The 15,168-nt window shown below is 31.2% G+C and overlaps 1 protein-coding gene across 2 annotated transcripts in view; it reads right to left on the bottom strand.

The window, feature by feature from the left end:
* The window catches only part of LOC118191909 (oxysterol-binding protein-related protein 1-like), a 256,307-nt gene that overhangs the window by 46,173 nt on the left and 194,966 nt on the right, over positions 1-15,168 (bottom strand). For both annotated transcript variants that reach the window (XM_085817344.1, XM_085817345.1), the window contains exons 15-17: positions 12,133-12,289; positions 6,866-6,941; positions 6,627-6,761 (exon numbers count right to left, since the gene is read on the bottom strand). In XM_085817344.1, the coding sequence (XP_085673470.1) occupies positions 6,627-6,761; positions 6,866-6,941; positions 12,133-12,289 (368 nt within the window). The remainder of the gene's footprint in view (positions 1-6,626; positions 6,762-6,865; positions 6,942-12,132; positions 12,290-15,168) is intronic.

Genomic DNA, 15,168 nt, shown 5'->3' with positions numbered 1-15,168 from the left:
TTTTATGCCCAAGGCCATTCGAGGTAATTAAAGTCAATTAGGATGCAATGACCCTGATGGCGAAAATATAGAAAAGGCAAAGTCAAGGTTTAAATTCACCAATTCTAATAAGAATGCACTAGCGAAGTAAAACACTGTGCTTTTACATAACTTCTGAGTAAGCTATTTGTACGAATTCAAATAATTCTTGCATTTAAACTTGGATTCCAAATTAAGATTTAACTTGAAGTTAATGCATATAATTACTCAGAGAATTAGATTTTTATAGCATAGTTTACATGACATGAGAGCATTGGGGTCATGTGATATAAACCGGCGAATCAGGATGTTGAACCATGAAAGCATAGTAAATTCTTAAATTAATGTCTTAGTAAATTCTCAAAGTTATTGTCTTTATTTATTGGCTTTTTACAAAACTTTAAATGATATCAAAATGCTTCAAAATAAAAAATTCTTAGAGCTAACATTTTTTATGAGTATACTGTAAGCCAATAAAGTCTGCTTGGCAAGATTTGCGCCGGTGAAACGGAAAAGTACCACAAAATGTTTGTTTCATGGTTTGAATTTAAACAAATTTTATTAGAAAAATGGAACAAGAAAATGATTTACAGTACATTTATCTTTTGGATATCAATCCCTAAGCTGTCATATTCCAAATAATGATAATAGAAAACTTTAAAAAGAAAATAATTAATTAGAGTCGAAAGTCGTTAATTCGGACACCCATAATTCGGAATGATCTATAATCCGGACCTCAAAGCTGAAAACTTTCTGCGCATGCACTGGGTTGACACATGCAAATAGGCGTTTACGCGTGCGCATATGCGTGTGCGCAAACACAGAATACGTTTTCGCGTGTGCGTTTAATGTATAAGGACGGTATAAACTAAAATCATCTAATTATCTATTTCAGTTAATGTTGATGATTGTGTTGTTCCTTAATCTTCGAATTGGATGCGGCTTATTATTTTTTGCAGACTGTAAGAGCAATTTTATAAAAGTAAACTTGAACTTTCGATTATGTCAAATAGAATTTCCAATGCTGGAGCTCCCAAAGGATCTACAAAACGAAAGTATGTTTCGATGTCCATCAAACAAAAAGTGGAATTGCTGCAAAAAATGGATAAAGATATGAAGAAGGTGACAGAGAGGTTAGTGAAAACAAAAAAATTTCGATTGACAAGTTAGTCGGTATTCTCGGCACAGCAATTATGGGACTTGAACAGCGGAACTTCGTAATTGAACAAGAAATTATGTCTGTTTATAGAATTAAAGAGAAAGTATTATCACATAAAACGAAGCAACTTAAACAACTTACATTGAAAGAAATGTTTAATAAAGTAAACAAATAAATATTAAGTTTTTTTTTTTTTTTTGTAAATTTTGATACTCTTTAGATCATAATTGTTCTTTATTTCATAAATATTATGGTTTCATATTTTTAATTTTAGAATTTCTGCATGCCATCTTACGAGATTTAAACTAATGATCTATAATCCGAAAAAATCAATAATCCGGAATCGCCGAAGTCCCGAAGAGTCCGGATTAACGACTTTTGACTGTACATATATGTCATATTTTGGCAGTCAGGCACACACTTAAGCTTGGCATGAAATGATGACACATAAAAGGTTAGCTGTTTTGGTTCCACATGTTTATTCAATTCAAATGGTAATTATTCTTTTAGATTCTTCAAGATTACACATGTGATAGTAATTTGAACTACATAGTATTAACTTTAAATTTACTGTGACATACTGTTCAAACAAAAGGACACATATGGGAAGAACTGCAGCTCGGGTCATACACGGAAAAAGCGATCTGACAAAAAATGGCGGCGAAAACTCTTCATTTATAGCAGCGGCTACGTAACATGCCAGAATGTTCTTAAAGTATTGGTCTAGGAGTAAGATCCTGAAATTGTGGAAAGTTAATTAGAGGTTGCCTATTCGCGTAGAGCAAAGCCATCGTATTTCTTATATTATACACACACACACACATATATATATATTTGAGCTTTAACAAACTTCTTAAATGAGAAATTGCAGTACACAGATAGTTTAGAATAAAATTGCTGAAATTAATATCATGATGACTTTTTTTTTGTCTGTATATGTAACCATAAACATAAATTAGTATAGTAAATCAGAGTAGTAGATAATAATTTTTTAGAACCAGGTGCAAAATTCTTGAGTGCTAATTTACCCAAATATGAAACTATTAATCATTCATGTGAAATATATGCAATATTTCAGCTATAATAATCTGCGACTCCATTTTTTATGTTAGATGGTTTGAATGACTGAAGGAAGAGAGAATTAGACCTAATTTTACATAGAATTTATTCTCAGCTAATTGAAATAGATCATAAAATAAGCTCTTTAATACTAAGAAGGTGACAATGATAAAAAATATCAAAATGAGTATGTGATAACAGAAGAATATTATACAAATTTTGTAAATGCACAAGAAAACACAGAAATGTATTTTAACACAATTTTTAGAGCTGAATGTTCTGTTAATGCTTGCTTATTCAATAACAAAAATTAAAATTAATGAAGATCAACATTTTGAATTTTGATGGGTAAATCAAAGATTGCCTTGCTTTTTGATGGTTTGGTTTGGTTTATTTAATTATGGCAAAACACACTAGGGCTATCTGCCTAAGGGGAGGGATGCCTTCATGGAGGACATTCTAAGGTAAACTGGCTCGTATACACGTAACACATGGGGAAAACCACGAAAACGACCATGCAGCCAGCCCGTTCGTGGGATTCGAACCTCGGACCGAACTACCAGTGTTCAGCGACTTTACCGCTTGGCCGCTGGTGGGCGCCTTGCTTTTTGAAGCCAATTCAAAAGAATATATGAAAGCTATCATTACTGCCAACTTCTACTTCATTGTAAAGTACATTCATTACATTAATTTGAAGTTAGAACATTGATTTTGCATTATTATAGTGAGCAACTTTGATTAGTCCTTTTGTCAAAGTTATCAAGCATAAACTTCTTTCGGAGTATCCATAACTATTTACATGAATTTTTAGCTTAAATTTTCTTCTTCTTTTCATTTAGTTAGTTGATGTAGAAACTTTAGCCGCTATGAAAACTTTCACATAAAAAATTGGAATTTACTAATACTAAGCAAGTACTAAGTTGAAAATTTTGGTATTTATTAGTGGATTGTTTCACTGGTCTATTTAAGTTAAAGAAGAGCTATGGACTTCCCACTGCTGGACTGATGCTTCAACCATTTTATTTTCAATCAAGAAGAGGATCATTGGAGAACATATGTTCACAACCGAGTGAAGAAAATGCAAAGTTTGACACCAAAGAAGCAATGGTAACATAACCCTGGAAGCTACAATCCAGCTGTTCTCTTTTTAGAGGTTGTCCTGCTGAAATTTTTCTCAGATTTAGATGGTGGGAGGGCACACCATGGCTTAAACAATCTGAAGAAAATTGGCCTGCTGCTGAGATTCAATTAAATGTAGAAGAAATTTCTAAGGGAATAATGGACTTGGTTACCTGAATTGCCCTAATGAAAAATAGCACTTGCATTGTTTTTCAAAATATTTGTGAATTATTCAATGATAGCTTGGATACTGCGATTTTTTCAGAATTCTAGAAATCCGGATCTCGAACGAAAAGAAGAAATAACTGTTTATGAAACAGAAACAGCTGAGAAAAAGCTTTTTACCTGTTGTTCAGACAAAAATTTTTAAACAAGAAATCTACAAAAACTGAAGTTGAAATCTCTCTGCAGTTTCACTGATGAAGAAGGTCTAACGAGACTGATGACGAAATCCTTCAAAGATACAGATAATTTCATGTGTACATTTTTAACTTCAATTCATGAAGTTATGAGAAATTGTTTTTGCAGTTAGGTGCATTGCCTGCTGCCTGTTTTATTTGGTTACTTTGGTGGATTTTATTTGATTATTTAGGTTGTAAGATATATCCTAATTTTATAACAGCCATTTTAAGTTTATGACCCTTTCTTCTCTCTTCTAGCTTCAGCTTACAATTCCTTACCAGAATGAGATTTTAGAATCACGGTTAAATGCAAATGAGAAGGAGAATGTATTTAGGCCAAATTTCCACTGACTTCGAGACAGAGAGTTAGGATTCCTGAATAGTGCACGTTTTACCTTTAGACCTTTTACTACTCTCTTATTACGTGCCTTTTGATAGCTTCCCTGGTTAATTTAAATATTATGGGCAAACTAGTTAAGAATTGTGTTAGCTTTGGCTAAATCTCTTTAGTTAGTCCAGGGTTCATAGCCACATTTTAGTTAAAAAAATAAGCACCTATAAGCACTTTTCAAGCACATTTTAAGAAAAAAAGTAAGCACCTGTCTAATTACATTATACACAACTGCATAACCTTAAAAATTAGACTTGTAATTTAAAATAATGAGAAATGCAGTATTTATTAAGAGAGAATAAGCATTACCTCAACCATGGAAAATAATTACTTTTTTTTTTTTTTTTAAATTTTAAATAACATTTTAATTTACAGAACTAGTTTACAATGAGAGGAAAAAAAACTATGCAAAACTAAACTATATTACAAGATTTAATGATGAAATTTCAGTTCAAAATAGAGAAAATAAATAATAATAAGGAATATTTATTGTATTCGCTTTTGGAACCTAATAATATATACAATTTATTTTTCCACTCATATTGATATTTAAATAATTTAAATCTAAATTCTGAACATTTTCTAAATTTTCATTGTATATCAGTTTTCCCTTAACAGATATCCGCATACTTGGATATTGGCGAATATTCCGACAGTCGAGCATAACTTGAAAAAGAGGAGTGGAAGGGGGAGTAGACTGTAGCCGCTCTTTAGATTTTTCCGCTAAATAAATGCTTTTGACATTTCGATATGTGAATCATATAAAAATAAAACCAATGGAACTGAAAAATATTCTGGGATGTTCTTCATTCTAATTTTCAACAGACGGTGTTCCGGAATGGAATCATTCTTCGTTTGAGTAGGTAGACCGCAGAACTTTTCGTCCTATTCAATCCAGATTGGAAAGTGACAAAAAAAAAAAAAAAAAAAAAAAAAAAAAAAAAAAAAAAGTTCCACTACTTGTTTTGCAGTGAACTGTTACAGTTTCAATATTCGAGATTTTGCAGAGAAAGGCGAGAACCTCCCATCTTCATACTGTATAATGTATTGGCCAAAAAAAAAACGAAATTATTTTGACTATTCGATTACTTTCCCTTTATTTAAGCCATTCCAAATATTATTTCTTAGCTAATCTGTGTTAAAACACAACCATTTTTGGAAGTTTACTACAGTGCTCCGCAACCTTTTCTCACCTGCGATGCACAAAAAATCTTTCTGGAATTTCGTGGCACACCAAAAAGTTCCGAGTTATCAAGGAAGTGCCGAAAAAATTCAAATGCTGACACACTTACAATCACACACACAACCATACAACAGTGAAATATATAAAAACATTTAAAATAGACATTATTAAGGGGAAAAAATTGTCGTGCATTAAATACATGATAAAAAATTGCAAAATGTCAAATACATGTACTTGATTGCGGCACACCTATATCCTACTCATGGCACACCGGTTGCGGAGCACTGGTTTACTATACTTCAGCAGTTACTGCAACTATATTATTATAAACATTCATACATATGCTCATAATATAAGCATAATGATCATAATAAACATGAATATGAACTGACCAAGCAGAAGAAGAATGCAAATTATTAAGATCTTGATAGAAATTCAAACATGTGTACTATTTGGGTGGGAGGAAAAGAATGCCGAATTTACCGGAATTTTCTACTGCTTTCGCAATTCTTTGAGTAACAGAACAATGGGCACCTGTCTGTACTCTTTATGCACACCATGTTAATGCAGAGAAAGGGGGAAAAGTTATTTCCGGGAGTATGATTTACCATCTGACATTTCATATTAGGAAGAAAAGTTGTTTATTTAGTTTAGGCTTTCGTATGGGGAAAAATAGCACATTCATTAAAAAAAAGCACTATAAGCAAAAAATAAGCACTAAAAAAAAAAGTAAGCACCTATAAGGGTCTTTATATTTTATTTTCAAATATAAGGACTTATAAGCACTTATAAGGACCACTACGAACCCTGTTAGTCATTAGTTAGCTCTTATTTCTTACACTTTGTGTTTAAGCTGAAGTGGAAGCTTTGTCGTATGCCCTGAGAAAGGGGCCAACTGTATATCTTTATTTAGAGCAAATAAAGGGTAATTAACCCTTCTTGAGTTTACATTTTTATTCTTGGAACTTTAGCAATTATTCGCTTAGTAGTTCACTAGGGCCCTCAACACTTAGTTTAGTAGAATACATACTGAGGTGAACTGCATGTATTACTTTGATTACTTAGGTAAATTGCCTGCTTTATTTTGATTACTTAATCCTTTTTTTATGTTGTTTACTAGAGAAATCACTGAATGTATGAAATTCAGATAGAGTCTGGCACCACTGACGATGATAACTAAAACTATATTAACATAAATATCATCGATTATAATTATAAATCAACACATCTATCTTATTTCAATTAAAACTGAAAAAAAAAGGGGGTAGATTTGGCATAGTTTCAAATTAAACTTACCTCCATTCGTTTTATAGGATCAGAATTAGTATCAGCTTTTTCTAGAAGGTAGGAGTATTCCATATTTTCAGATAACCTCTGCAAGAAGCTCAATGGCTCATTGAAAACAACAGGCATAGTTATTTTTGATAATTCCTACATAAAATTAAAGAAAAAGGTTTAGCTGAATTAAAAAAAAAACTTATTGCATCTTTTAAATATTAAAAATAAGTAAGTTTCGAGTATTTTTTTACACATACTTTGCCTATGCATTGCTTGAGAATACTCCAGACACTGAAGTCATTCCTTGAAAATTGTGGTACAGGTAACATGCACCTATTATGAAAAGTATATTTAAGAATTGATAGACTAAGAAAATTAATAATATGCACATACAGTACAAAGTCTGTAATCCGGACCTCAAAGCTACAAACTTTATGTGCATGCATTTACACATGCACATAAAGTTTGTATAACGGACGGTATAAGCTAGGCTAAAATTATCTAAGTTAATGTTGCAGATTACATTGTTCTTTATTCTTCTAATTGGATCTGGCTTATTATTTTTTGCAGACTGTTAGAACAATTTTATAAAAATTAATCTTGAACTTTTGATTATGTCAAAAATAGTTTCCAATTCTGGAGCTGCCAAAGGATCTAATGTTTCGATATCCATTAAACAAAAAGTGGAATTGCTGCAAAAAATGGATAAAGGCCTATCCGTCTCAAAATTATGTGAGAAGTATGGCTTTGGAAAGTCCACTATTACGACAGAAAAAAAAAAAGGAACTTCTTGAATTTTTTGTAGAAGCATCATAAACAACTTAAATTAAAAGAAATGTTTAATAACGTAAAAAAATAAATATAAAGCCTTTTTTTTTTGGTAAATTTTGATACCTTTTAGATCATAATTGTTTTTTATTTCATAAATTATGATTTCGTATTTTTAATTGTATAATTTCTGCATGCCATCTTACCAGATTTAAACTGATGATCTATAATCCGGAAAAAACCCTAATCCGGAATTGCCGAAGTCCCGACAAGTCCGGATTACGGACTTTGTACTGTACTTTCTAAAAATTAATTTTTTTTTTTTTTCTTTTAGCTCTTCATACATTTTTATTTTCCAGTCATATCACATTTATGTATATTCCATGATCAGAATGACTGCAATATTCCAATATTTCTTTCTGACTGCAATATGATAAATTTTAGCACACTTCACATTTAAACTTAACTTCATTTCTTCCCATTTATGCTTGATATAGCTTAGAGGTTTACCTGAAAAGTTACGATGCATTCCATGTTCTTCAAAGGCCCTTATTTATATAAAGAATGATGATCAGTCAATAGTAGATTGCCAGTTTTGTTTGATGACCTTTGTAACTCCTCATCCACAGGATCAGGTGAGTATGATACACATGGCAACACTTTTCATCCTAACACCAATAATTTTTGTGAGTGATCACACTTGTTTCTAAACTCTTACAAATGAGCCAACAAATTAGTTTTCACGTGTATGATCACCAACTGGACAGCTTCAACAAATTCCCCTTCCAGAAACTCCCAGAGCTCATTAATCGCATAGGAACTGCATTCCAGCCCGATAATGCGAGACCACACGCAAATCTGATCACCCAACAAAAGTTATTGGAGTTTGGATAAAAAGTGTTGCCACACGTATCATACTCACCTGATCCTGTGCAGTCAGATTTTCACTTGTTTCACACTCTTCAAAATTTCTTTCATGGTATACAATTAAATCTTATCTATTATTCTACCAGCTAATCATCAATTCACGAAATGAGTAACAGAACATTACGATAAAAAATATCTGTATATAGGTAGCCAAGCATTGTCAAACAAAGGTTTTGGCCTCTAAGATTATGATTTCGTATTTTTCGTATTCGGAAACTGGCATGAAAATTGTGCATAACTGTATCGTTTGTAGAAGTGTTAAACCAATTCTAGTGGAGCAAATAATGGGACATCTTCTTCAGCAGCTGGTGTGTGAGAACAGAAATTTCTCACACCACACAGTTCATCACCATGAACACTATTGTAACATTAATCGGAATCGCAGAACTACCACGTGCATAAATACATGCCAAACAGGTTTTTTTTCCCCTTCTCTTTGCTGACTACGGCTCAAACGAGTATGCAGGGCTGCGGACCTCGCATCTCTTGCACTCCTGGAACGTTGCCGTCTCATTGATGAAAAAGAAGCGAAGCAGCCTACAAATTGCACGAAATATCCAGAAATGATTATGCTGAGAATTATTCTATCTCAAAGTAACTATGCTGAAAATTAACTTATCATCGAAGTAACTTTGTTAATAATATGTGTTTTGCCTCAAGTAATTGCTGCTGTTGTCATCGGGTTCTCACCTCGTGGTCGTTACCTTGTGGTGACCAGGATAATGTGGATAAAAGAATAACCTATTAGACATGTGTAAAGCAACATCTAAAATGTGCGTATGAAACGTGGAGAGATTTTCAACAGGATAACGGAACGATGACTTAAACTTAGTTTTTGCTTTCTATCTTCACAAGACGGCGCTGTTCTTATAATTTTGTGTGCTAAGCTATTAATATGATGTATTTAATTCAGATAATGCTTAAGTAATTAAATAAAGTGAGACTGAGAAAGGAAATTGTTCTATGAAACCTTTATGCGGTATTTTTGGGTAAGTGAAGCATTTTATTATTCTCTATATTAGGGTTATAATGCAGTGTATGAGATATCGTTTTTTCAGCCAGCAAATATTGGGCACATGTAACATTGATTTGATACTTGTAAGAATCTAGTTAAATAGTGATTTACACATAACACCACATGGTGGAAGTAAGTGCACCTTTTAATTGCACAAGAATTTATTTTTGTGGCCCATTTTATATAAAGTGTAAATATCAACGAAAAGGACAATTTCAAAAGATCTATGTTGCTATTTTTGTTTGTTTTGTCACTAAGGCAGTACATTTCGAATTAGTATCAGATTTGACATTTGATGCTTTCATTGCTGCATTGAAAAGATTTCTCTCGCATAGGGGTAGAAGCTCAATCATATTTTCAGACAATGCAAACAAATTTTGTAGATGCTAGCAGAGAATTGTATAATCTTGTTAAGAACCCAGATGAATCTTTAGGAAAAATCTTTAGAAACTGAAGAAGTAAAATGGAACTTTTTACCTCCTAGAACTCCCAATTCTGGAGGACTTTGGGAGGCAGGAGTTAGATAATTTAAGCAGGGGGACAGAATGTTGCTGCCTTTAATTGTAATTGCAAAAAACTTGGTGATCTTGCACTTCAAATTTGAATGGTGCCAACTAGACGGGAAAATGTTAGTTCAATCGTCTGCTGGCACCAAGTCGCATCGTTGTCAATTGTCGAGAACTTTGATTCTAATGTATCACATATATTACTGTTGCGTTTTTAATAAAACTAAGAAAAGACATTATTGCCTCAGCCTATAATACAGTCCACAATTAGACACAAACAATGCCTAAATTGTTAATCAAAGTCTTTGGTATACAAATTGCTGTTATAGTTTCCCAAGTGATAATCAAAGTTTTCAATAGTGAACATTGTGCAGGTACTATAAAACTATAAAACAGTAAAATATAACGAACTCTGATTTACTACAAATAAAAATAAATTAATTTTCATTTAAAGTGTACTTTTAAATACCCAGAAGAAAACATTATTAAAAAAGTGTACAACTGTTTAAAAGTGCAAGTAATTTAGGTTGATCTTTAGAATATGGTAACTGGTAGTTTGGCGACATTTTGGAGGCGATAAAGGTTACTACCTGGGACTTTGGTAATAATGTGAGCAGTACTCAGTTCCGATTACGCATTATTTTGCGTGAGGGAAATGAGAGATCATGGGATATGTCATGTGATATTAATGGACGAATTACGGTTCTTTAATCGGAAAAGGGGGGAAATCGGGGAAAAAATGTGGAAATTTTGTATTTAGCTTTATTCTGTGTTGTGTGAAACAGTGTTGTTTAATTTTTGGATTCCATGGCCCTAACTAAAGTGAATTCCAAATGGGTATTTAGGAATTGTGATAAAGAGAAGTTTGCTTTTTATTTAACGGAGGAAGTATGGAGGAAAAATTCGCACAAAAAATCTTTCAATAATTTTATTGAATGAATTAGAAAAGTGTATCTGCCACGTAATCAAGATTCTGAAGAAGATTAGGTAAGTTAGTATTTTTAATTATTTGAGGATATTATTTTTATGCATTGTTCTAAATGTAAGGTGGAAAGGAATTTGGTATTATTGGGAAAATTGTTATTAGCAATGATTTAGTTTAAAGTAATTAGGATTGTAAGGTAATTTTTATTAATTTAATGTATGCGCTCATTTATATTTTAAGTAGTGTTTTTGTATTTAATTATATTTTAATGAAATGATAGTTATTTTGTGAATTTTATGTTTGTAGGAATTTGGTATACGTTTAAGTTGAAATAAACGTGCATGGAAATAATTTAAATATTTGATACTAAGTATTTGTAATGCTTGCAGTATGAATTCGTTGATAATGTAATAGATGATTTAGAGGTAAAAGTTTTTGGATATTTTATTTATTTTATATGTGGAAATGTTCATATTTGTAAAGGGTAAATACTTTTTCACGATCAGGTAATTTCATATTTGTTCTTTTTACAAGGTTTAAAGATTGAGAAAATTGCCATGTATTTTCGTGAAATTTTTCTAATTTATGAGAAAAAAAGCAGTGTACATGGATATAGTGAAGAGTGTGCGCAATGCCATTTTTGTGCAATTCTGGGATGTTTTTTTAAGTAAAAATAAGTCGGCGTGTACATGGTTTATGTGTATGTGTTATTTTGAAAAATGCGTAAGGAGTATGGTATTGTGCACTTTTTCCCAATTTTGCAGTGAATATTTGTCATGATTAAGCAGTTTTGTTTGATAAAATTTCTAGCATAAGTGTAATTCGGCTAGTAGATTGTTGGAAGAAGTGTTCAGTAGATAAAAAGAAAAGAAACATGTCTTTACTTCGTGAAGACAAAATGGCGGCAGGGAAAAAAAAAAATAGAGGGTTGCTGTAGGAGAGTTGGTTGCCAAATTTTCGCCAAAAAATCGCCAAGTTACCATAATGTAAAGATCAACCGTAATTTAATTTAAGAACCCACAAGAGTGAAAAATTACTTCCCATTTAAGAATTATATGAATTCTGGAGCATGATCTTATTTATTTGAATACACATATCAACAAATGTTAAGTTGTAAAATATTTAAAGAAATTTAAGCTTTTTATAAAATATTTCAATTTAAGGAAATTTTTTAAAAAGTTAACATTTTTTAATCAAGTATGTTTCTCGCGAATATTCAATTCGCCTTATTAGAGTTTGACTAATTAACGTTCTAGGGTATCTATATACTCAACATATTTTGCCACATTCAATTTTCAATAACTGATTTGCTTCATGCATAAAAATTATTCACAACATGAAATCAAATGAGACACAGATAGAGAAATATTAATAAATGAATACCTCCCCCACTTGGATTGTACATGATGTGTCATGATTTCAGGTGTTGATGATGTTGAAAATGAAGCAAAGTGACCTGTAGTTTCACTCCCAACAGCAGTATCAGATTTTGAGCTGGCATCATCATCATCATTCACTTTATTCTGAGAAGGTGAATAATCTAGAAATAAAATTGTTATATTTTCAAAATTTAAAAATTTACTTTGAAAATTTACATTGAATATATAGAAATGAAAATTTAAGTCTACATTAATGGTCAAGTTCATACAAATAGGGACAGAATTAGTAGAAATACAAAAAAGAAAGAGGAATAACTAATACATATTTAGTATTCATTAAAAGTCTGAAAATTATTTCCAAAAATAAATAAATATATTTTTGAGAATAAAGTCCCAAACCTCAAATAAAATTTTAAAACTGAGTTTCATTTACCTAGTTTTCTTTTATACAATAAATATTTTTCTAACTATAAATTAATGAACTTTAAATTAACACCTATCTTTCGATTTTGAATATCACGTTGCAAAAGTCATTGGATGGTAACTGTTAAGTTACATAGATATAAAATATTGGATTGTTACTAGCTATTAGTTTTAACCTTTTCGGCACAAATTCCACCAAACTGTTAATTATTTCTTGCCAATTTCCTCTCTTGCTTTGAAGAAATATTTTGTGTTTGAATTTTATAATCCACTTCTTGCTAGATATATTCACTACATCTAAACCTGATAGTTACAGAGCCAGTGTTGCACATTAACAGCAATATGCTTAGAGTAAAACTTGAAATTATTTTGCAGGTTACATTTTTATGCTGCTGATTTCAAATTTTATATTAATATGTTGAACTATTATGCAATCAATAAACTTACTGCTAAAAGTCAAAATCAGAGAAAAAGGCAATTTCAGTTTGGCAGAGATTTTGAATATGTTAGTAAATAAGGCTGCTCTTCCATCTAACTATAAATTTCACATCAATGCTCTTCACTTCCAGTTTGACTGCTACTGCAGTTTCAAAGGACAACATATACACCCATATCACAACACTTCCTTCAATATATTCTGTTAGAACTCTTCTTAAAGACATAAAACAGAGAGACTGTCATTATTAAACTTATTTAAAAAAACATTTGTTAACACATATTATCTTATTTCTTTATTTCAAAGTCTTAATTATACATCTATATTCAGAAAAAAGCTAAAAATTTCTGTTACTTCACTGCCACAGAATTTCTTCCAAACAGCGACTCAGTACATCAAATTGCTATTTTAATACTCTTTGGAAAAAAGACATTCTTCATGCAACTAATGAAGTTTTGCAGCAGAAATGGAACACATGATCTTTGATTATTTTAATATTTCTGAGAAAATGCTTTGTATTCCACATGACAGCTTTGGTGCTCTCCTAAATCTTTTCATTTTCAATTCTGCATGCTTTTAATAACAGTTTTTATTACATAATAATTCATTAAAGGCTTTAAATTCTCTAATACATTTCACTTCTTTAGTATAAATTAACACTTCATTTATAATTTCTTTAATTACATAAGCCATCTTGAAGTAAGAACACTGAAATTGCGCAAATTAAATGAAAACTTGGTATTATACTATGACAAATTATTATTTTCTCCATTTCATCAGCATCTGCACAAACTTATACTATTAAGGTAAATTTTACTTTTCTGACTTATTTATACAGAATACCTTCTTGCAGGCATGACATGAAAAAAAGATCAATGCCATTAGTGATAAAAACATCTTTCAGGTGATATCCAATGGTTTTTTTTTTAATTAATTCTTGTTGCTATTGCTAAAATTCAAATCAGACATCTTTGCATACTGTACTTATGACATGAGAATTTGACACAGTTAAAATTTATGCAGTTGACGAGTTTAAATACCAGATGTGCTTCACATTCAATTATCATGTTAATTCTTTCGTGTTTCTCATTAGCAATCTTATTCCCAAAACATTTGATGTTTCTACAAGCTGTTGCTTTTTCTTCAATTTTTCATCTTTTAAAAAATTTGCTTTCAGTGTAAATCATTGATGGCAAACTTGTGATACATAAATCCATTAAGGATGACACACATCACACATTTATACAACTAGAGCATAATACAGAAATATATGTCTCCTGCAATGGCCTCATTATTGTCAACATTTGCTGCCACTTACTTTGGGTGCATTCAAGTGCTGACTTGGCAGATGGATGATTCTATATATAACATAGCACCACAGTTAAGGCACATGCTTTTCCAAATTTTGAGATGTCGAGGTGTAAGCACACGAATACACATTTTCTTTGATAATTATTCTTCAATTCTGTATTCTTATCAAATTATATTAAAATTTTGATTTCACCTTTTTATAAGAATGCATTTCATTTTCTAGACATTTTAACAGCAAGTTAAGTACACTCCAGTTATAATACATTTACCACATGATATAGGAGTACCTGTTTCAAATATTAGCAAACCAATCTAGTCTACAGAATCAACTGTCCGTTCTATTTTCCGAAACAAACTCTCCTTACATCCATTAACTGATTGTTGAAACACAGTATTAGTTTAACCCTACAAACAATTTCCAGATGATAATGGGAAAGAAAAATAGTAAATGGAGATATTGTTTGAGCTTTAAAATGACATATGAATTGAGTAAGAACAGGAAGAAATACCATGAAACTAAAATTATCTGTTGTATAAGCAAAATATTTTATTTTATGAATATGGACAGAGATGACATACAAATGTAAAAGACATATAAATGAGAAATGTATAATCAGTGCCTCATGATATTAACATGTTAAAACTATCATGAAACTTGCATGAAAGAAAGGAGTGGCATAGAAATTAAAATGTTTTTACTTAAAAAAAAAGTTTACGTAGCTTAACTATCTAACAAAATTGCTCATGCACAAAGAATGAATTTCTTTATCTTCCCATGATATTATAAATCCAGTAACATGTAATACACATACAATCAAAATTAACATTTCACAAATACAGTTATTTTGCTAATATCAGATATCTCAATCA

The sequence above is a fragment of the Stegodyphus dumicola genome, chromosome 5 (genome assembly GCF_044657685.1).
Source record: "Stegodyphus dumicola isolate Sdum_Otavi_A_Nest chromosome 5, ASM4465768v1".
Lineage (NCBI taxonomy): Eukaryota > Metazoa > Arthropoda > Arachnida > Araneae > Eresidae > Stegodyphus > Stegodyphus dumicola.
This window is presented reverse-complemented; position numbering and strand designations above follow the sequence as displayed.